The 24,016-nt window shown below is 51.8% G+C and overlaps 1 protein-coding gene across 1 annotated transcript in view; it reads right to left on the reverse strand.

Moving 5' to 3' along the window:
* Window positions 1–229: 229 nt before the first annotated feature.
* The window catches only part of LOC122923556 (mediator of RNA polymerase II transcription subunit 27-like), a 110,510-nt gene continuing 86,723 nt past the window's right edge, over window positions 230–24,016 (reverse strand). Inside the window, exons 5-6 of the mRNA XM_044274398.1 lie at window positions 7,247–7,354; window positions 230–295 (exon numbers count right to left, since the gene is read on the reverse strand). Coding sequence (XP_044130333.1) covers window positions 230–295; window positions 7,247–7,354 — 174 coding nt within the window. The remainder of the gene's footprint in view (window positions 296–7,246; window positions 7,355–24,016) is intronic.

A 24,016-nucleotide genomic window follows, 5' to 3' on the forward strand; every position in this document is an offset into this window, starting at 1 on the left:
ACATGGCTTCTGTCTCCCAGAAACAGCACCACCCCTGACCATGGGTTGAGTCAGGTACTGCAGCTCCACTGAAGTGAACGAGGCTGAACTGCAGTACCTTGCACAACCTGTGGACAGGTGTGGCGCTGTTTCTGGAGGACAGCAGTCATGTTTTAGGACTTTTTATGCAGTGTTATAGTAGGAAATGTGTCTCCACTTTATACTGGGGTATCTGGGCAGGCGAGGTCGGTCAGGGCACGTCTGCCGCTCTTACCTTTTGGAAGACTTGATAGTTGGACTTCGACCATATGTCCAGCTGAAAGAAGAGAAAAGAAGGGTGAGAGGCGGTCACAAGTATAATGTATGGGGTGCTGCACCGTTACCCCGCGCCCCTGACATAAAGGGAGACTGAGCACATACTAAGCGGAGAACAGGACGGGGCTGCAGCACATACGCCCCGCTACACCGATGCTATACACTGTACACCCCGCTACACCGATGCTATACACTGTACACCCCGCTACACCGACGCTATACACTGTACGCCCCGCTACACCGACGCTATACACTGTACGCCCCGCTACACCGACGCTATACACTGTACGCCCCGCTACACCGACGCTATACACTGTACACCCCGCTACACACTGTACACCCCGCTACACCGATGCTATACACTGTACGCCCCGCTACACCGACGCTATACACTGTACGCCCCGCTACACCGACGCTATACACTGTACACCCCGCTACACCGATGCTATACACCCCGCTATACCGATGCTATACACTGTACACCCCGCCACACCGATGCTATACACTGTACACCCCGCTACACCGATGCTATACACTGTACACCCCGCTACACCGATGCTATACACTGTACACCCCGCTACACCGATGCTATACACTGTACACCCCGCCACACCGATGCTATACACTGTACACCCCGCTACACCGATGCTTATACACCCCGCTATACCGATGCTATACACTGTACACCCGCCCCACACCGATGCTATACAACTGTACACCCCGCTACACCGATGCTATACACTGTACACCCCGCTACAACCGATGCTATACACTGTACACCCCGCTACACCGATGCTATACACTGTACACCCCGCCACACCGATGCTATACACTGTACACCCCGCTACACCGATGCTATACACTGTACACCCCGCTACACGATGCTATACACTGTACACCCCGCTACACTATGCTATACACTGTACACCACCGCTACACCGATGCTATAACACTGTACACCCCGCTACACCGATGCTATACACTGTACACCCCGCCACACCGATGCTATATCACTGTACACCCCGCCACCACCGATGCTATACACTGTACACCCCGCTACACCGATGCTATACACTGTACACCCCGCTACACCGATGCTATACACTGTACACCCCGCTACACCTATGCTATACACTGTACACCCCGCTACACCTATGCTATACCTTTACACCCCGCTACACCTATGCTATCACTGTACACCCCGCTCCACCTATGCATTACACTGTACACCCCGCTACACCTATGCTATACACGTACACCCCGCTTTACACACTGTACACCCGCTACACCTATGCTATACACTGTACACCCCGCTACACACTGTACACCCCGCTACACCGATGCTACACACTGTACACCCCGCTACACCGATGCTATACACTGTACACCCCGCTACACCGATGCTATATACACCCCGCCACACCGATGCTATATACACCCCGCCACACCGATGCTATATACACCCCGCCACACCGATGCTATACACTGTACACCCCGCTACACCGATGCTATACACTGTACACCCCGCTACACCGATGCTATACACTGTACACCCCGCTACACCGATGCTATACACTGTACACCCCGCTACACCTATGCTATACACTGTACACCCCGCTACACCTATGCTATACACTGTACACCCCGCTACACCGATGCTATACACCCCGCTATACCGATGCTATACACCCCGCTATACCGATGCTATACACCACGCTATACCGATGCTATACACTGTACACCCCGCTACACCTATGCTATACACTGTACACCCTGCTACACCTATGCTACACACTGTACACCCCGCTACACCGATGCTATACACTGTACACCCCGCTACACCGATGCTATATACACCCCGCCACACCGATGCTATATACACCCCGCCACACCGATGCTATATACACCCCGCCACACCGATGCTATATACACCCCGCCACACCGATGCTATATACACCCCGCCACACCGATGCTATATACACCCCGCCACACCGATGCTATATACACCCCGCCACACCGATGCTATACACTGTACACCCCGCTACACCGATGCTATACACTGTACACCCCGCTACACCTATGCTATACACTGTACACCCCGCTACACCTATGCTATACACTGTACACCCCGCTACACCTATGCTATACACTGTACACCCCGCTACACCGATGCTATACACTGTACACCCCGCTACACCGATGCTATACACTGTACACCCCGCTATACCGATGCTATACACCCCGCTATACCGATGCTATACACTGTACACCCCGCTACACCTATGCTATACACTGTACACCCCGCTACACACTGTACACCCCGCTACACACTGTACACCCCGCTACACCGATGCTACACACTGTACACCCCGCTACACCGATGCTATACACTGTACACCCCGCTACACCGATGCTATATACACCCCGCCACACCGATGCTATATACACCCCGCCACACCGATGCTATATACACCCCGCCACACCGATGCTATATACACCCCGCCACACCGATGCTATACACTGTACACCCCGCTACACCGATGCTATACACTGTACACCCCGCTACACCGATGCTATACACTGTACACCCCGCTACACCTATGCTATACACTGTACACCCCGCTACACCTATGCTATACACTGTACACCCCGCTACACCGATGCTATACACTGTACACCCCGCTACACTGATGCTATATACTGTACACCCTGCTACACTGATGCTATATACTGTACACCCTGCTATACTGATGCTACATACACCCCGCTATACTGATGCTATATACTGTACACCCTGCTACACTGATGCTATATACACCCTGCTATACTGATGCTATATACTGTACACCCTGCTACACTGATGCTATATACTGTACACCCTGCTACACTGATGCTATATACACCCTGCTATACTGATGCTATATACTGTACACCCTGCTACACTGATGCTATATACACCCTGCTATACTGATGCTATATACTGTACACCCTGCTATACTGATGCTACATACACTCCGCTATACTGATGCTATATACACCCCGCTATACTGATGCTACATACACTCCGCTACACTGATGCTATATACTGTACACCCTGCTACACTGATGCTATATACTGTACACCCTGCTATACTGATGCCCTGCTCAGATGCTACATGCACGCACATGTACTTATGCTATAATGACGCCATACTACAAGGTAGCAGACCCCGGCCGTGTGACTACAGGCCTCCTCGGAGCCTCTCCCACCACCTGGCACACACCGGGCACTGTAGTGATGCCCCCACCACAGCTAGTGGTTTTTAGAAACTGAACCAATTCCCAAATTATTATCTTTATTCCCCATTTACGTCATAAGTTTTAAACCAAGTTGCCCCTCCCCCACCTGCCGGGACCACGCGCCGTCCTCCCGCGTATTAGCATAGCGGGGCAGGATGCCATTTTCTTTTTTTTTTTGAAGGTCGTCCGAAGGATTTCAAAGTCGATAAACGAATCGCAACCTTCCGTGCATCTCATATCAAACAGTAACGGTGCCAGCCCCTATTATAGAAATCAGATGCGCCCCCTCCCCGCCAGAGCGCCCCCCCCATCCCAGACAAGTTCTACGCTCGGCTTTGAAGTGGTAGGGAAGCAGGGATCAGAAATTACCCCAGAGACGGCTCTGGTGATCTTTGAAGCTCGGCTTTGATAGCTTTGTGCTTTTCACTTGCCGAGGTTCGGAGGATGTGAGCGGCCGCTGACGCGGGGTAATTAATGAAGCCGTAGTCTGAACAGACGACAAGAGGATTCAACGAGGGCGCTTACGCCTTCTAACTGCTACACAGACGGGGACATGCACTACAGAGCCCAGGAGGGACGGCAGGGGCCCCGGAGGAGCTGTCAGGATAAACGCCCTCGCTGCGTAAAAGAAACAAAGCAGTAACAATGTATCAGGTCTAGGGGATAAAGACTAGGGCTACACGTTGTGCTGTGGTCACATGACTATTTCAGAAGGAGATTTGGTTGCGAGACGATTAGGCCGGGACTAAATGGCGACTTAGGTCTCATGACACGAAGATCAAGACAAGTAATGATCGGGAACGTGAAACGCAACAGTCGGGAAAAATTTAAACGCGCTGAATATTTGGTCACAAGTGATGTAAAATCAAGACCGCAGCCATATCGCACTGTAAAATAGATGCGGACAAATGGCGAACGTTTTCAAGCAACCAACCTGTATGTGGTCGCACGTAGGTTTAAATATTGTCGCAAGCGAGTTACGGTCCCACACGAACCACATTGATCTCAACTCTAAAGTAGTCTCATGGGAATCGCAATAAAAAAAAATCCATCAGGATTCGGACTGTTGACGACCATTTCGCGGTTGCAACACATTGCACGAAGTGACGCGACTGTGACCTAAATGGATCTGCCCCTTTAACCCCTTCGTTTTTTCCTCCCCATGTTCCAATAGACGTAACATTTTTTTATTTTCTGTTCACATAGCCATATGGGGGCTTATTTTTTACGGGATAAGTTGTATTTTTAATGGCATGTCTTGTATTGGGAAAAACGGAGGAAAAAAAAATCTTTGTAGGGTTAAATTGAAAAAACCCCCCCCCCACCATTCTGACAAGGTTTTTGGGGTTTTGATATTCAGGCGTTCATTGTGCGCTAAAAATGACACAATTTCCTTTTTCTGTGGCGCAATACGATTATCGCGATACCAAATTTGTAGGGTTTTTCTTATTTTACAACTTTTACAGTGTACACTGCGCAGGATTTTTTTTTTCATATTTTAACAATTTACGGACGCAGCGATACCGTTTTTTTTATTGTTTATATATTTTTATATGCAACATTGGGAAAGAGATTTAAAATTTGAATATTTTGTTTTTAACTTTTTTTTACAATAACTTTTAGCCCTTAGGGGACTAGAACCTGCGATCTTTTGATCCCTTCTGCCATTAACAGTTAGGGCGCAAGCACAAGACAAATTGCGGATCTGCAAAAAACGGATACCGGCCGTGTGTGTTCCGCATTTTGTGGAACGTAACGTCCTGCCCTCTGTAAAGCCGTCCTATCCTTAGAATAGGACATGTTCTATTGTTTTTTTTGCAGGGCTGCGGAACGGACATACGAATGCGGACAGCACATGGGCGTGCTGTCCACATCTTTTGTGGCCCCACTGAAATGAATGGGTCCGCATCCGATCTGCATGTTGCAAAACTAAAACCATGGTCATACGCGTGAGATCTGTTATGGTGAATGGGTTCGGCCTCTCTATCTGCCGAGTTGTGCCTCGTGCACAGCTCAGCAGGCAGATTACCATGACAGGCCAGGGAAGCTTCAGCAGGCTCCAGGCTGCCATGGTACGCGATCGGAGCCCCGCGATTTCACTGCGGGAGCTCCAATCGGAAGGCAGAGGGAGCCGCATCCATCTGCCTGACCTCACAGATGCCACAATTGATGTTGAATGCGGAATCTGAGGGGTTATATGACTGGTTTCAGCGACATCGCCGATCACGGTCAGTGTGCCCGGGTGCCTGCTGTATTATAAGTACAGGTACATCAGGGTGGCAGAAGAGGTTAAGGGGCACTTCCCTTGTAAAGCTGTTGAAAACTCATTTTTTTTACATTTCTTTGTTATATCTGTTTCTGGGAATGCTGGGTGACCACAAATCACCCAGTATGTGACTACCTGAAAAGGATAACAAAAATCTGATTGATAAAGCAGGACGAGATAGAGAAATGTAGATCCATTACTGCCACGCCCCTTTTCTGCTTGAGAACTTGACTGGTTGCTAAGGACAATCCACCTGACAACCTCCTACGATACATTGTAACTAGGAAACGTAACCACAGCAACCAAACTGTTCACACTGCGACAGCATTCTGCATTGCTAATCAGATTTTTCTAAAAATATGGACCTATAATGCCCAGTGTAGGCAGACTATAGGGGTACCACTGAAGGCTGCACGGGTCACAGGATGGCGATCGCTCCCCTCATTACTGCTGACTTCATTATTTATGCGCTTTTCTCGGCACTGCGCCGGTGAAACATCTGCATGCTAACAAGGTCTTGTGCGGTGCCCTCTGCTCGTTAGGATGTGGCCTTTGGGTCTGAAGAGCATTGTTTGCGCTGTAATCAGTCAGGGAACCTGATCCTCATATTAATGTCCGTGCAGTGAACCTGGTGCGCAGTATGGGTTAACCTCCACACCAATTAACCCTTCCTGATCAAGCAGTGTGAATGGGCAGGCGACTTTACCGGCTGCTGCTTTGTCATTTCCAGCGCCTCGGATAACCGCAGATGATCCGCAGCTGCATTATAGGTGTGTGAGGGGTTAACGCGAAAAGCCAATTACATGAGCACAGTCGGCTGTGAAAACCAAATTAATTTATTAGCTGTTCCAATGTTCCGGCGGACAGGAACCGATCCTTTTTAAAAAAAAAAACATTATTCATCTGTTCCCGTCTGCCCTTTTTGCTCGTCAATAATTTTCGGGAGTGAATATCCCTGAGTAACCCCGGATGTGACCATTACGTGCGCACTGGGAGCAGGGGGGGGTGCTGGGAGCTCTGTAAATATCACAAGCGCCTCGGCCAGGCATGGTTTGCTGTGGCTCACCGCGACCTCCCGATCCAGCAACCGCCGATGCCAGCAGAGACCTGGCAGGAGGCCGCGCCAGGCGCCGCGTCACCTCGCCGTCTCCTTCTCTTGCTTTTTACTCCTTTAGGCACACTTCTCCATCTGCATGCTACTGTTCTCTGCCGTTTCAGCGGTGCCTAAAAGCTACACTTGGGCCCCAGTAACCAGCGGGGCCCCAAAAACCCCAGAGGACGGCGTGATATAACCTGCAAGGGACGGCTGAGGGGCAGGACAGATTTTTTTTTTCCCCCCAGCTAAATGAAAATGATATTAGTGGCTGGTCTTGGCGCCGGCCCTTTAAGAAAGTCACATGATCTCACCTTGCCGTCCTCGGTGTAGACGTTCTCGTTGTAGCCCTTCACGATGGTGCGGTCGATGAAGAGGCTGCGCATCACCACAATCACCTTCAGCACTTTGCCCAGGGTCACCTGCAGAGAGAGGAGCGGGGAAATAGCAGAAAGGCTTTTTGTTTTATTTTTAAGATCCCTGCTTGCTGTCAATGAATAGCAACAGCCTGATTTACATCCAGAGGCTGAAAACCTGTTCTTTGGGTGGGTATACCCACCGTAATGGTATAATCCTAGAATATGCCATCCTTATTATGATGGGGGGGGGGGGGGGGGTTCCGACATCAGCAGTAAACCGGCGTTGTGGCCCCTTTATTCTCAGGGGGGTTGGAATGGCAAATACTAGCAGTAGGTCAGCACTTCATGGGATGGAATGCCCCTTTAAGACCTCTGACAGCTGAGGTTACCTGCACTGATACATTGTAACGAACTGTCTGGACAGAGGACTGTCTAGACTGGATACAAACTCAGCTGACGGATTAGGGCAAATAACAATGCTCCCCTCCACTGACAGCAAGCGGAGATATTTAAGAGGGATAGCATTCTTATATAAGATTGCCTCTAGTCTGTTGGTCAGCACACACACCTCTCCAGTCCGTTACAATGTACCAGCGCAGGTTTCCTAATCTATAAGCCGAGTATTTGAGGACGGGCATCCCAGATCTAGATGGCAGATGAATTAGTGGGTGAAGTATCGTTGTTTGGCAGACATGACATCTATAGGACTGGCACCGGGATGAAGGCCTGATGGAATGGGCTGCCTGGCATGTCAGAGCCACCTGCCTGAGTGGACTGTGTAGTGGCGCCAGGGCAGACGGACAAGGTCTGCATTGGGTCACTAGCTGTACGAACGTCTGCTGAACCGAGTTGGCAAAGCGTGTGCCCAGATGGCAGATGGTAGGGCTCATACAGAGCAGATAAACTGTGCTGGAAAAACCATCAACGATTGCCTTAGTAACCCAACGCCAAGTCTACCTGCCAGGAGAAGGGGCATAGGGGTGTGCCGCCTGCTGTACCCACCATACTAGCCATAGATCCACATCTGTACGGGAAAAGGGACGGAACAAAAGAAACTCCCCCCCGAAGACGGACGTCTAAGCTGCAGCTAATGTAAATGAGCGGAGCTGCAGTGCAAAGCATGGGAGACCAAATGGCAACCCAAGCCTCTGATAACACAGGAAGTGGATTTCAAGCTACACGAGACTCCAATAGACAAAAGTCATGGTTACCAAAAACGTAAATGTCGCAGCTAATGTGAGCGAGCAGAGTGTCCTGGCAGTGCCCTCCATCATGCCCACCCCCCTCGTTCTCACTGCAGGGCAGGTACGCAGGTGGCACAGAGATGTCTCCCCATGAGGGCATGTAATGAGGTGTGACAAAGCTGTGACAGGTCGACATCTTCTGAAAGCCCCAAATACAAGAGAAGAAAAAACTTCCCCAACCTCTGACGAGAGGGAACCTGAAACAGAGCAGCGCCAGCCTCCTGCCCGACGCCCTGGCACCAGCTGCAAGTCACCAAACACTTATCACTGCCGCCTCTTTCCAGACCTCCTAGGTCAAGGGAGTGCCACAGACAAGATCCGTCTGTGCCCCCCAGGTGACGCTGGATCATGCCACCACACCCTTACCACTTAGGACATTGTCCTGGTTATTATGTGCCCCCCCACCATGACCATTTGGTTCACTCCCCTGTAATTTCTTTGCAGTGCCAGGGTCAAACCACCAGCTAGAAAAGGGGAGTTATCCTAGATGGCGCCCCCTCTCTTCCATAGTAAATACCCCCTTGCTGAGTTGGCATTACAGCTGGCACCTTCTCAGCATTTAATTGCATCTTGATTATTGTGGTGTTCAGGCTCCAATCAGGAGAGGGGGGCATCATGTAAGGTAACTAAGAGCCCACGAGACACAATAGAGGGGTGCTTCCCATCAACCCCCACACATTAGGGAACCATGCCAGGGGATTGATACGAATGAGTGCTGAAATGGGTACAACCGCCAAATCTATAACGGCAAGTCATTTTATCGCAGACAATGTCTCCTTCAAGGGTGTGTCAGTGTATACTGCAGCTCTGGAATTCTATTCCAAAACCAGCTCCGGATGACAGGCTACACGTCTCCGCTCATGGCGGAGCTGCAGTTTGCAATGGGTTAATCGTCAGGGAAGCGCTGCTAACTGGATGCCAGCAGAAGATCAGGAAGCGCTGACAATACCGGGGGGATCGCCCGTGTTGGGCTGCACTGTACTCATTATATTGTTTTACTACAAAGCAATGAATTTCAAGAGCTCGGGATCCTTGGGGGAAAGCTCTAAATCCCTATTAATAAGGAAACAATGCCCCCCGGCCCCCGCCTGGCGCTCACCTGACGCCTCCATCACCGGGAACATCACAGCCCCTCATATAATGAATGCAATTAGGAGAAGTCTCCATAAGATTAATAAATAACATCAAGTCCTTGAATCGTCCTCCTGAGATGCAAACTTGACCAGCCGGGCGGCAGCACAAGGGACGCTCCTCATCTTTCAGAATGGGGGCTCCATGCCAAGGAAGGGGGTCACTCAGTCCATGGGCAACCTGGCTACACTTAGGCTTATCCTGTAACCTGAGGACGGGTGGCATCCATGGCTTTGTAGTGCTCTGGGGTGGGGGGGGCTCTACTTTCAATTCGGCTCAGCACAAGTGCCAGCTTTTAGTATGGGGTGCACCCTTCACTTTGTGCGAGCTGTGGGCGTTCGGTGCTTAGGTCCAGGATTGGGAATGAGCCACCCTACAACACATGGACATGTTTTCCTTCACCCTTCAGTACAGGAGAGGAGAGGCGTGCTCCGTAATGTCTCCGGGGGGCGCTCTGCCTTCAGCAATCACTGGGTGCTCTGATGGTGAGAACCCTGTCCTGTCCTTCAGCAATCACTGGGTGCTCTGATGGGGAGCGCCCTGTCCTTCAGCAATCACTGGGTGCTCTGATGGTGAGCGCCCTGTCCTTCAGCAATCACTGGGTGCTCTGATGGTGAGAACCCTGTCCTTCAGCAATCACTGGGTGCTCTGATGGGGAGCGCCCTGTCCTTCAACAATCACTGGGTGCTCTGATGGTGGGCGCCCTGTCCTTCAGCAATCACTGGGTGCTCTGATGGTGAGCGCCCTCTCCTTCAGCAATCACTGGGTGCTCTGATGGTGAGCGCCCTGTCCTTCAGCAATCACTGGGTGCTCTGATGGGGAGCGCCCTGTCCTTCAGCAATCACTGGGTGCTCTGATGGGGAGCGCCCTGTCCTTCAGCAATCACTGGGTGCTCTGATGGTGGGCGCCCTGTCCTTCAGCAATCACTGGGTGCTCTGATGGTGGGCGCCCTGTCCTTCAGCAATCACTGGGTGCTCTGATGGGTGAGCGCCCTGTCCTTCAGCAATCACTGGGTGCTCTGATGGGGAGCGCCCTGTCCTTCAGCAATCACTGGGTGCTCTGATGGTGGGCGCCCTCTCCTTCAGCAATCACTGGGTGCTCTGACGGTGAGCGCCCTGTCCTTCAGCAATCACTGGGTGCTCTGATGGTGAGCGCCCTGTCCTTCAGCAATCACTGGGTGCTCTGACGGGGAGCGCCCTGTCCTTCAGCAATCACTGGGTGCTCTGACGGGGAGCGCCCTGTCCTTCAGCAATCACTGGGTGCTCTGATGGGGAGCGCCCTCTCCTTCAGCAATCACTGGGTGCTCTGATGGTGAGCGCCCTCTCCTTCAGCAATCACTGGGTGCTCTGATGGTGAGCGCCCTGTCCTTCAGCAATCACTGGGTGCTCTGATGGGGAGCGCCCTGTCCTTCAGCAATCACTGGGTGCTCTGATGGGGAGCACCTGTCCTTCAGCAATCACTGGGTGCTCTGATGGGGAGCGCCCTGTCCTTCAGCAATCCCTGGGTGCTCTGATGGGGAGCACCTGTCCTTCAGCAATCACTGGGTGCTCTGATGGGGAGCGCCCTGTCCTTCAGCAATCACTGGGTGCTCTGATGGGGAGCACCTGTCCTTCAGCAATCACTGGGTGCTCTGATGGGGAGCGCCCTGTCCTTCAGCAATCACTGGGTGCTCTGATGGTGGGCGCCCTGTCCTTCAGCAATCACTGGGTGCTCTGATGGGGAGCGCCCTGTCCTTCAGCAATCACTGGGTGATCTGATGGTGGGCGCCCTGTCCTTCAGCAATCACTGGGTGCTCTGATGGGGAGCGCCCTGTCCTTCAGCAATCACTGGGTGCTCTGATGGTGAGGGCCCTGTCCTTCAGCAATCACTGGGTGCTCTGATGGGGAGCGCCCTGTCCTTCAGCAATCACTGGGTGCTCTGATGGGGAGCGCCCTGTCCTTCAGCAATCACTGGGTGCTCTGATGGTGGGCGCCCTGTCCTTCAGCAATCACTGGGTGCTCTGATGGTGAGCGCCCTGTCCTTCAGCAATCACTGGGTGCTGATGGGTGAGGGCCCTGTCCTTCAGCAATCACTGGGTGCTCTGATGGTGAGCGCCCTCTCCTTCAGCAATCACTGGGTGCTCTGATGGTGAGCGCCCTCTCCTTCAGCAATCACTGGGTGCTCTGATGGTGAGAACCCTGTCCTGTCCTTCAGCAATCACTGCGTGCTCTGATGGTGAGAACCCTGTCCTGTCCTTCAGCAATCACTGGGTGCTCTGATGGGGAGCGCCCTGTCCTTCAGCAATCACTGGGTGCTCTGATGGTGGGCGCCCTGTCCTTCAGCAATCACTGGGTGCTCTGATGGTGAGCGCCCTGTCCTTCAGCAATCACTGGGTGCTCTGATGGTGAGCGCCCTGTCCTTCAGCAATCACTGGGTGCTCTGATGGGGAGCGCCCTGTCCTTCAGCAATCACTGGGTGCTCTGATGGTGAGAACCCTGTCCTGTCCTTCAGCAATCACTGGGTGCTCTGATGGGGAGCGCCCTGTCCTTCAGCAATCACTGGGTGCTCCGATGGTGGGCGCCCTGTCCTTCAGCAATCACTGGGTGCTCTGATGGTGAGCGCCCTGTCCTTCAGCAATCACTGGGTGCTCTGATGGTGAGCGCCCTGTCCTTCAGCAATCACTGGGTGCTCTGATGGTGAGAACCCTGTCCTGTCCTTCAGCAATCACTGGGTGCTCTGATGGTGGGCGCCCTGTCCTTCAGCAATCACTGGGTGCTCTGATGGTGAGCGCCCTGTCCTTCAGCAATCACTGGGTGCTCTGATGGTGAGCGCCCTGTCCTTCAGCAATCACTGGGTGCTCTGATGGTGAGCGCCCTGTCCTTCAGCAATCACTGGGTGCTCTGATGGGGAGCGCCCTGTCCTTCAGCAATCACTGGGTGCTCTGATGGTGAGCGCCCTGTCCTTCAGCAATCACTGGGTGCTCTGATGGGGAGCGCCCTGTCCTTCAGCAATCACTGGGTGCTCTGATGGGGAGCGCCCTGTCCTTCAGCAATCACTGGGTGCTCTGATGGTGAGCGCCCTGTCCTTCAGCAATCACTGGGTGCTCTGATGGTGGGCGCCCTCTCCTTCAGCAATCACTGGGTGCTCTGATGGTGAGCGCCCTGTCCTTCAGCAATCACTGGGTGCTCTGATGGTGAGCGCCCTGTCCTTCAGCAATCACTGGGTGCTCTGATGGGGAGCGCCCTGTCCTTCAGCAATCACTGGGTGCTCTGATGGTGGGCGCCCTGTCCTTCAGCAATCACTGGGTGCTCTGATGGTGAGCGCCCTCTCCTTCAGCAATCACTGGGTGCTCTGATGGTGAGCGCCCTGTCCTTCAGCAATCACTGGGTGCTCTGATGGGTGAGGGCCCTGTCCTTCAGCAATCACTGGGTGCTCTGATGGTAAGCGCCCTGTCCTTCAGCAATCACTGGGTGCTCTGATGGTGAGCGCCCTGTCCTTCAGCAATCACTGGGTGCTCTGATGGTGAGCGCCCTGTCCTTCAGCAATCACTGGGTGCTCTGATGGGGAGCACCTGTCCTTCAGCAATCACTGGGTGCTCTGATGGGGAGCGCCCTGTCCTTCAGCAATCACTGGGTGCTCTGATGGTGGGCGCCCTGTCCTTCAGCAATCACTGGGTGCTCTGATGGGGAGCGCCCTGTCCTTCAGCAATCACTGGGTGATCTGATGGTGGGCGCCCTGTCCTTCAGCAATCACTGGGTGCTCTGATGGGGAGCGCCCTGTCCTTCAGCAATCACTGGGTGCTCTGATGGTGAGGGCCCTGTCCTTCAGCAATCACTGGGTGCTCTGATGGGGAGCGCCCTGTCCTTCAGCAATCACTGGGTGCTCTGATGGGGAGCGCCCTGTCCTTCAGCAATCACTGGGTGCTCTGATGGTGGGCGCCCTGTCCTTCAGCAATCACTGGGTGCTCTGATGGTGAGCGCCCTGTCCTTCAGCAATCACTGGGTGCTGATGGGTGAGGGCCCTGTCCTTCAGCAATCACTGGGTGCTCTGATGGGTGAGGGCCCTGTCCTTCAGCAATCACTGGGTGCTCTGATGGTGAGCGCCCTCTCCTTCAGCAATCACTGGGTGCTCTGATGGTGAGCGCCCTCTCCTTCAGCAATCACTGGGTGCTCTGATGGTGAGAACCCTGTCCTGTCCTTCAGCAATCACTGGGTGCTCTGATGGTGAGAACCCTGTCCTGTCCTTCAGCAATCACTGGGTGCTCTGATGGGGAGCGCCCTGTCCTTCAGCAATCACTGGGTGCTCTGATGGTGGGCGCCCTGTCCTTCAGCAATCACTGGGTGCTCTGATGGTGAGCGCCCTCTCCTTCAGCAATCACTGGGTGCTCTGATGGTGAGCGCCCTGTCCTTAAGCAATCACTGGGTGCTCTGATGGGGAGCGCCCTGTCCTTCAGCAATCACTGGGTGCTCTGATGGTGAGAACCCTGTCCTGTCCTTCAGCAATCACTGGGTGCTCTGATGGGGAGCGCCCTGTCCTTCAGCAATCACTGGGTGCTCTGATGGTGGGCGCCCTGTCCTTCAGCAATCACTGGGTGCTCTGATGGTGAGCGCCCTGTCCTTCAGCAATCACTGGGTGCTCTGATGGTGAGAACCCTGTCCTGTCCTTCAGCAATCACTGGGTGCTCTGATGGTGGGCGCCCTCTCCTTCAGCAATCACTGGGTGCTCAGATGGTGGGCGCCCTCTCCTTCAGCAATCACTGGGTGCTCAGATGGTGAGCGCCCTGTCCTTCAGCAATCACTGGGTGCTCTGATGGTGAGCGCCCTGTCCTTCAGCAATCACTGGGTGCTCTGATGGTGAGCGCCCTGTCCTTCAGCAATCACTGGGTGCTCTGATGGGGAGCGCCCTGTCCTTCAGCAATCACTGGGTGCTCTGATGGGTGAGGGCCCTGTCCTTCAGCAATCACTGGGTGCTCTGATGGTGAGCGCCCTGTCCTTCAGCAATCACTGGGTGCTCTGATGGTGAGCGCCCTGTCCTTCAGCAATCACTGGGTGCTCTGATGGGTGAGGGCCCTGTCCTTCAGCAATCACTGGGTGCTCTGATGGTGAGCGCCCTGTCCTTCAGCAATCACTGGGTGCTCTGATGGTGAGCGCCCTGTCCTTCAGCAATCACTGGGTGCTCTGATGGTGAGCGCCCTGTCCTTCAGCAATCACTGGGTGCTCTGATGGGGAGCACCTGTCCTTCAGCAATCACTGGGTGCTCTGATGGGGAGCGCCCTGTCCTTCAGCAATCACTGGGTGCTCTGATGGTGGGCGCCCTGTCCTTCAGCAATCACTGGGTGCTCTGATGGGGAGCGCCCTGTCCTTCAGCAATCACTGGGTGCTCTGATGGGGAGCGCCCTGTCCTTCAGCAATCACTGGGTGCTCTGATGGGGAGCGCCCTGTCCTTCAGCAATCACTGGGTGCTCTGATGGTGAGCGCCCTGTCCTTCAGCAATCACTGGGTGCTCTGATGGGGAGCGCCCTGTCCTTCAGCAATCACTGGGTGCTCTGATGGGGAGCGCCCTGTCCTTCAGCAATCACTGGGTGCTCTGATGGGGAGCGCCCTGTCCTTCAGCAATCACTGGGTGCTCTGATGGGGAGCGCCCTGTCCTTCAGCAATCACTGGGTGCTCTGATGGGGAGCGCCCTGTCCTTCAGCAATCACTGGGTGCTCTGATGGGTGAGGGCCCTGTCCTTCAGCAATCACTGGGTGCTCTGATGGTGAGCGCCCTGTCCTTCAGCAATCACTGGGTGCTCTGATGGTGAGCGCCCTGTCCTTCAGCAATCACTGGGTGCTCTGATGGTGAGCGCCCTGTCCTTCAGCAATCACTGGGTGCTCTGATGGTGAGCGCCCTGTCCTTCAGCAATCACTGGGTGCTCTGATGGTGAGCGCCCTGTCCTTCAGCAATCACTGGGTGCTCTGATGGGGAGCACCTGTCCTTCAGCAATCACTGGGTGCTCTGATGGGGAGCGCCCTGTCCTTCAGCAATCACTGGGTGCTCTGATGGCGAGCGCCCTGTCCTTCAGCAATCACTGGGTGCTCTGATGGGTGAGGGCCCTGTCCTTCAGCAATCACTGGGTGCTCTGATGGTGAGGGTCTGTCCTTCAGCAATCACTGGGTGCTCTGATGGTGAGCGCCCTGTCCTTCAGCAATCACTGGGTGCTCTGATGGGTGAGGGCCCTGTCCTTCAGCAATCACTGGGTGCTCTGATGGGGAGCGCCCTGTCCTTCAGCAATCCCTGGGTGCTCTGATGGTGAGGGTCTGTCCTTCAGCAATCACTGGGTGCTCTGATGGTGAGGGTCTGTCCTTCAGCAATCACTGGGTGCTCTAGCCACCAGAACCGGCTGCTTTGCTCTTCAGAAAGGGGCTCATTTAGTTATTTATGATGCTGAGTCAATCTTTCCACCCCGCAGTGGAGGCGAGTGCTTACTACAGCCATCACTGGGTGCTCTACTTTTAGTGTGGAAAAGGGGTGTCCTGCCCGTCCGTACACACTGCCTTTAATTCCTCAATACGGGGGGGGGGGGGGGGGGGGGTTCTCCAAAAGTGGGCGCCTTGCTCTATGGCCATTATTGGGTGCTCTACATTCCGGGTGGTAAGGGGGTGCACTGCCCCATCAGTACATGCTGCCCTTCACTCCTCTGTACAGTGGGGGTTCTCCGATAGTGGGCACCTTGCTCTATGGCCATTACTTGGTGCTCTACATTCAGGGTGGTACTGGCCCATCAGTACATGCAGCTCTTCACTCCTCAGTACAGTGGGGGGTTCTCCGATAGTGGGCGCCTTGATCTATGGCCATTACTGGGTGCTCTACATTCAGGGTGGTACTGCCCCATCAGTACATGCTGCCCTTCACTCCTCCATACAGTGGGGGTTCTCCGATAGTGGGTGCCCACTTTCATGGTGGTAACTGGACTTCCTGGCTGTCAGTATATACTGCCCTTCACCCCTCAGTATGGGGGCGCTCTACCCTTCACCTCTGCTCCATATTGTGAACACTTGCAGACCGCACCCCTCGATGGCCGGCCATAAACACTGCGCTCTCTGCATGCAGGTGGCTGGACTCTCCGCGAGTGAGCGCGCTGAGTTGTGCGCGATTACTGCTATCCCCACAATGTCAGACAAGGACGATCCGCACTTTCGTCAGATGAGACAGAACAAGGGGAACGCGCGGCACAAACTACAGCGGGATCGAAGGAGCATTCACAGCCCTAGGAGTCACTTTGAAGTGAAGAAAATGTGAGGTGTTGAAATATTAATTAAGAGCACATTACAATGTGTTCCTTCAGAACCGGGGAGAGCGCCGCGCGGCTCGCGGAACTTTCAAGGAAGTGGCGATGGTTGGAGATTCCTCCTGGTCGCTAAATGGCCTAATTATTTCCAGAACACCTCTCGTCTGACGAGGAACAGTCGGAGAAAAGTTTGGCTGGCTGGCTTTGGGGCTTGTGCGTTCCTTAAACTTCGGTGACACTGACGTTCCCGGGGGAGAGGATGGCGTTGGCGGCTATAAATATACATCTGGATACATCAGTCTCCGTAATGAGGACCAAGTAATTACCTCTCATCACCGCGAAGATGACGAGAACGGACGCCGGCACCTAGCGGACCTGCCTGCTGTTCCTCACCGCCCTACAAAATCAATTCCACCTTAAAAAGGAGAAATCCATCTACTGACATGGAGGTCCGAGAACCGAGACCGCCATCGATTCAAAGATCATCGGGTTCTGCTGCAAGAACTGTTAGATACGCCGGCGCCTGCCTTCCACTGCAGCTTAAGAAAGAAATTCCACCTTAAGGCTCCACGCACACGGCCATATTTAACCGCCTCCGTTGTGGACGCATTCATTTCAACAGAGGCACAAAAAGCGTGGACAGCACACGGTGTGCAGTCCGCATCCGTAAGTCCGGTTCGCTGTCCCGCAAATAAATAAATAAATAAATAAATAAATAAGTAGAACACATACTATTCTCATCCGTTTCAAAGAGAACGCGATACACACACAGTCGGAATCCGTGTTTTGTGGACTGCAAAATAGACAAGGTCGTGTGCATGAGAAGAAGACAACCACCATTAGTTCACTTCCAATATAAGGATCTTAAATGTCCACAGATTCCAAAAACCAAGGGTCCTCCATAAAGAACTCAAGCCCTTTGGCCTCTCTGTTGCTTCTTGAACAACCAGCGCAGAAAACAATTCCATCTTAACCACCTCCGGACCGCCTAACGCAGATGTGCGTTCCGGAGGCGGCAGCCCTGCGCACAGTCACGCATATACGAGTCATCTCGCGAGATGCGAGATTTCCTGTGAACGCGCGCACACAGGCGCGCGCGCTCACAGGAACGGAAGGTAAGCGAGTGGATCTCCAGCCTGCCAGCGGCGAACGCTCGCTGGCAGGCTGGAGATGTGATTTTTTTTAACCCCTAACAGGTATATTAGACGCTGTTTTGATAACAGCGTCTAATATACCTGCTACCTGGTCCTCTGGTGGTCCCTTTTGTTTGGATCGACCACCAGAGGACACAGGCAGCTCAGTAAAGTACCACAAAACACTACACTACACGCCCCCCGGTCACTTATTAACCCTTTATGAACCACTGATCACCCCATATAGACTCCCTGATCACCCCCCTGTCATTGATCACCCCCCTGTAAGGCTCCATTCAGACGTCCGTATGATTTTTACGGATCCACTAATACATGGATCGGATCCGCAAAACACATGCAGACGTCTGAATGGAGCCTTACAGGGTGGTGATCAATGACAAGGGGGTGATCACGCATATAGACTTCCTGATCACTTCCCTGTCATTGATCACCCCCCTGTAAGGCTCCATTCAGACGTCCGTATGATTTTTACGGATCCACTGATACATGGATCGGATCCGCAAAACACATGCGGACCTCTGAATGGAGCCTCAGACGTCCGTATGCGTTTTGCGGATCCGATCCATGTATCCGTGGATCCGTAAAAAAATCATACGGACGTCTGAATGGAGCCTTACAGGGGGGTGATCAATGACAGGGGGGTGATCACCCCATATAGACTCCCTGATCATCCCCCTGTCATTGATCACCCCCCCCCCTGTAAGGCTCCATTCAGACATTTGTTTGGGCACAAGTTAGTGGAAATTTTTTGTTTGTTTTTGTTTTTTCTTACAAAGTCTCATATTCCACTAACTTGTGTCAAAAAATAAAATCTCCCATGAACTCACCATACCCCTCACGGAATCCAAATGCGTAACATTTTTTAGACATTTATATTCCAGACTTCTTCTCACGCTTTAGGGCCCTAAAATGCCAGGGCAGTATAAATACCCCACATGTGACCCCATTTCGGAAAGAAGACACCCCAAGGTATTCCGTGAGGGGCATATTGAGTCCATAAAAGATTGAAATTTTTGTCCCAAGTTAGCGGAAAGGGAGACTGTGAGAAAATACAAAAAAAAAATCAATTTCCGCTAACTTGAACCAAAAAAAATTTAATTCTAGGAACTCGCCATGCCCCTCACGGAATACCTTGGGGTGTCTTCTTTCCAAAATGGGGTCACTTGTGGGGTAGTTATACTGCCCTGGCAATTTAGGGGCCCAAATGTGTGAGAAGTACCTTGCAATCAAAATGTGTAAAAAATGGCCTGTGAAATCCGAAAGGTGCTCTTTGGAATATGTGCCCCTTTGCCCACCTTGGCTGCAAAAAAGTGTCACACATCTGGTATCGCCGTACTCAGGAGAAGTTGGGCAATGTGTTTTGGGGTGTCATTTTACATATACCCATGCTGGGTGAGAAAAATATCTTGGTCAAATGCCAACTTTGTATAAAAAAAAAATGGGAAAAGTTGTCTTTTGCCAAGATATTTTTCTCACCCAGCATGGGTATATGTAAAATGACATCCCAAAACACATTCCCCAACTTCTCCTGAGTACGGTGATACCAGATGTGTGACACTTTTTAGCTGCCAAGGTGGGCAAAGGGGCACATATTCCAAAGTGCACCTTTCGGATTTCACAGGTCATTTTTTACACATTTTGATTGCAAAGTTCTTCTCACACATTTGGGCCCCTAAATTGCCAGGGCAGTATAACTACGCCACAAGTGACCCCATTTTGGAAAGAAGACACCCCAAGGTATTCCGTGAGGGGCATGGCGAGTTCCTAGAATTTTTAATTTTTTGTCGCAAGTTAGTGGAATATGAGACTTTGTAAGAAAAAAAATAAAAAATAAAACAAAACATCATTTTCCGCTAACTTGTGACAAAAAATAAAAAGTTCTATGAACTCACCGTGCCCATCAGCGAATACCTTAGGGTGTCTACTTTCCGAAATGGGGTCATTTGTAGAACCTCAGGAAACATGACAGGTGCTCAGAAAGTCAGAGCTACTTCAAAAAGCGGAAATTCACATTTTTGTACCATAGTTTGTAAACGCTATAACTTTTACCCAAACATTTTTTTTTTATCAAAAACATGTAGAACAATAAATTTAGCGAAAAATTTATATATGGATGTCGGTTTTTTTGCAAAATTTTACAGCTGAAAGTGAAAAATGTCATTTTTTTGCAAAAAATCGTTAAATTTCGATTAATAACAAAAAAAGTAAAAATGTCAGCAGCAATGAAATACCACCAAATGAAAGCTCTATTAGTGAGAAGAAAAGGTGGTAAAATTCATTCGGGTGGTAAGTTGCATGACCGAGCGATAAACGGTGAAAGTAGTGTAGTGCCGAAGTGTAAAAAGTGCTCTGGTCATTAAGGGGGTTTCAGCTAGCGGGGCTGAAGTGGTTTAAAGGAGAATTCCACCTTAAATAATTTTTTTTCACATCAAATACCCACAAAACGCCTCTTCTTTTAACTCCACAGTTTAGGCCTCTGCACCCTCCATTTCATGATAAACTACAAATCCCAGCATGCACTGGCAAAGACTACAGGGAATGCTGGGAGATGTAGTTTCCCAAAAGCCAAGGATAATTAAACACTGGCCGTCAGTAATCACCAGTGTTCGGCCGCGCACAGTCCTCTGCTTGAGCCGCGTTCATGGTGACTGCCTCCTGAGCGCAATAAAGAAACTTTCCTGGTTGCGTCTTAAACTTGTTCCGTCGATAGCCGGTGAGACGGCCCTTCGCTTTTTAATATTTCGCCTGTAGGACGTGAGCCAGCGCGACCTTGATGTGGAACATTTTAATTCAAATCAATACGCGAGCAAGGTCATTTTAAAATTCAATTAATATGAATGAAAATGTATGCCGCGCCATTCCTGCAGGAGGACGAGCAAACGGGCAAAACCTGTTTATTTTTATGTTGTTTTATTCATTTTTTTATGTAAAAGGAAGAAAAAAAAAAACTGATAACGAAAATCAGAATCTTATAATTGTCACATAATAATCCAATACAAATCTACTGAATGTAAAACATAAGAGACAAAGGAAAATACAAATATATGCACATAATGCTGAAAATACTATAATACTGACTCCAATGTACAAGAATATAACTACTATAATACTGCTCCTATGTACAAGAATATAACTACTATAATACTGCTCCTATGTACAAGAATATAACTACTATAATACTGCTCCTATGTACAAGAATATAACTACTATAATACGGCTCCTATGTACAAGAATATAACTACTATAATACGGCTCCTATGTACAGGGCAGTATAATTTTTGCCTGCACTGGAGTAACATCTGCATCTTTTGGATCCATGCTCGGAGTAAGGTTCTGACGCCCGCAGCGGTGCCCTCGTTTTGGGTCTGCAGCTCTCCTGCGCACTGGTGTTTGACGAGTCTTGTTAGTAAATAGCAGGAGAGGTTGCAATTAAGCCATTAGCGGTTAGAGTAAACAGGCTTTGTAATTAGTTTCTTTACCGCGATGCTTTGGCGCGGCTCTTGGCATTTACCTTTCATTAATCTAACTTAATTGCAAGAGTGCATGTTTCGAGAGGAAAGTCAACACGGGCAGCGGACTCGGGGCACAGGCTGGCGAGGGCTATTGTGCTGGGTAAACACCACTGGCAGCAATTATTCCTTCCTCCTTCCGTAAGGTTAGTGAAAGGTTACAGGATAGCGGTCGCTCTCACTTAATGAGCCGTGATACGGGCGGTATACTATGCGCAGATGGCCGGGGATGAGCGCAGCACAGGCAAGGTTATACGCTGCGCCTCCTGCGGGTGGCACCTGGGTGGGAGTGTGACGTCTGCCCGCTGCTATAAAGAACATGAAATGCGGGTTGGTTTTTCCCGCTGCATGTGAATGGGGTATAAAAGCCTGAAAATGTGAACGAGCCCCTAAAACTCCGGTAGCTGGAGGTGGTGGTGGGCAGCGATCCACGGCACTGGGAACAGGGGAGAGAAGGAAACACAGACCTGATATTTCCAGAAGATAAGCGGCGCCGTCACTACAGACATAGACGAGGCCTATGGACACAGACCCCCAGAGACCCCCGTCTGTAATGTTCATAGGTCCTACTAGGACAAGTCCTTAAAAAAAAGAAAATTGCAACTTTCTAACAGGCTCTGCGTTTCATTTTATTTTCAAGAACTCTGCTTGCTGTCAGCTGGAAAACAAAAACGTGCACTGACCTAGCCCCGCTAACACAGGGGCAGAGCTTGACCCCACCCTGACTGTACCAGTCCATTCGCTGACAGCAAGCAGAGATCTTGAACATGGCAATGCCATTTAGGAAGTGGCAGATATTTTTATTACAGGCTGATGAGTTTTATTGCCCCCCCCCCCGGACTTGAGGATGGCGCTGGGGATCATTCGCCGCTCTCCTGGCATGGTGCCCGCCACCAGATACTGCGTCTATACGGGCATAGCACATGGCATTCCACCGCTGACTGTAACACCCGTCCCTTTAATGTGACTGGCTGCTGTAACCTTGTCAGGCGCAGGTAGCGGCTGTTAACAGGAGCGCAGCGCCGCGGCGAGCTGTGATCTCATGCCGAGTACGAGCGGGGCCCCCGCCAGGAGGAATGATTTAATTACATCTGCTGCAGGAGCCGTCTCAGTGTGCCGCTCATTAGTAGACATTAGCAGGGTCGGAGCCACACTCTTAATGAAGCCCGGGTGTGAGGGAGACGATCGTTTCATGCCGTTCACGCGTGGCAACCTTCCGAGCCATTTTCCGTCATGGAAGCAGCCATCTTTCTGCTTATGCATATTACTGAAATGTTGCGGTGTTGCCCATAGCAACCGCAAAATTACAAATACAAAATATATTCTAGCGTCCCAGTATCTGGTGACATGCAGTTACCATCTGACCACCAGGTGGCACTATTCTTATAGAGAAGTCCAGGAGGTACAGGGTACCAGGAGAAGTCACAGACTGGTCCACGGGCTCATCCGTCACCACCGCCCGTCCTCCTCGCCATCACTATATGTTTTGTAATCCCCCTCTGGGATGATGGACGTACAGGCTGCTGCTAGTTCAGAGGTGCCCGTCCTTGACCCGATGTGGGCTCGTAGTACGTGACAGCTCCGCAATCAGTCACAATTATACAAACCGCACTGAGCAGTTTACGGATCCTTCCACTGACCGCCAGATGCAGATGTCACTAGGCTATGCAGATATGGGCAGGGTAGGTACCACTGACCTCTAGCGAATACCCCTCACCAGGGTAGGTACAAATGAGCTCTAGTGAATGCCCCTGGGCAGGAGAAGTACCAATGGCCTACAATGAATGCCCCCGGGCAGGAGAAGTACCAATGGCCTACAATGAATGCCCCCAGGCAGGGCAGGTACCACTGGCCTCTAGTGAATAAACCTGGGCAGGGTGGTACCATTGGGCCCAGGTGAATGCCTCTCAGCAGGGTAGGTACCATTGGCCTCTACTGAATGCCCCCGGGTAAAGTATGTACCATTGGCCTCTACTGAATGCCCCCGGGCAGGGTAGATACTATTGGCCTCTAGTGAAAGCCCCTGGGCAGGGTAGGTACCACTGGCATCTAGTGAATGTCTCCTCAGCAGGGTAGGTACCATTGGCCTCTAGTGAAAGCCCCTCAGCAGGGTAGGTACCACTGGCCTCTAGTGAATGCCTCCTCAGCAGGGTAGGTACCATTAGCCTCTAGTGAATGCCCCCGAGCAGGGTAGGTACCATTAGCCTCTAGTGAATGCCCCCGAGCAGGGTAGGTACCATTAGCCTCTAGTGAATGCCCCCGAGCAGGGTAGGTACCATTAGCCTCTAGTGAATGCCTCCTCAGCAGGGTAGGTACCATTAGCCTCTAGTGAATGCCCCTGAGCAGGGTAGGTACCATTAGCCTCTAGTGAATGCCCCCAAGCAGGGTAGGTACCATTAGCCTCTAGTGAATGCCCCCGAGCAGGGTAGGTACCATTAG

The sequence above is a fragment of the Bufo gargarizans genome, unplaced genomic scaffold (genome assembly GCF_014858855.1).
Source record: "Bufo gargarizans isolate SCDJY-AF-19 unplaced genomic scaffold, ASM1485885v1 original_scaffold_1730_pilon, whole genome shotgun sequence".
Taxonomy (NCBI): Eukaryota; Metazoa; Chordata; class Amphibia; order Anura; family Bufonidae; genus Bufo; species Bufo gargarizans.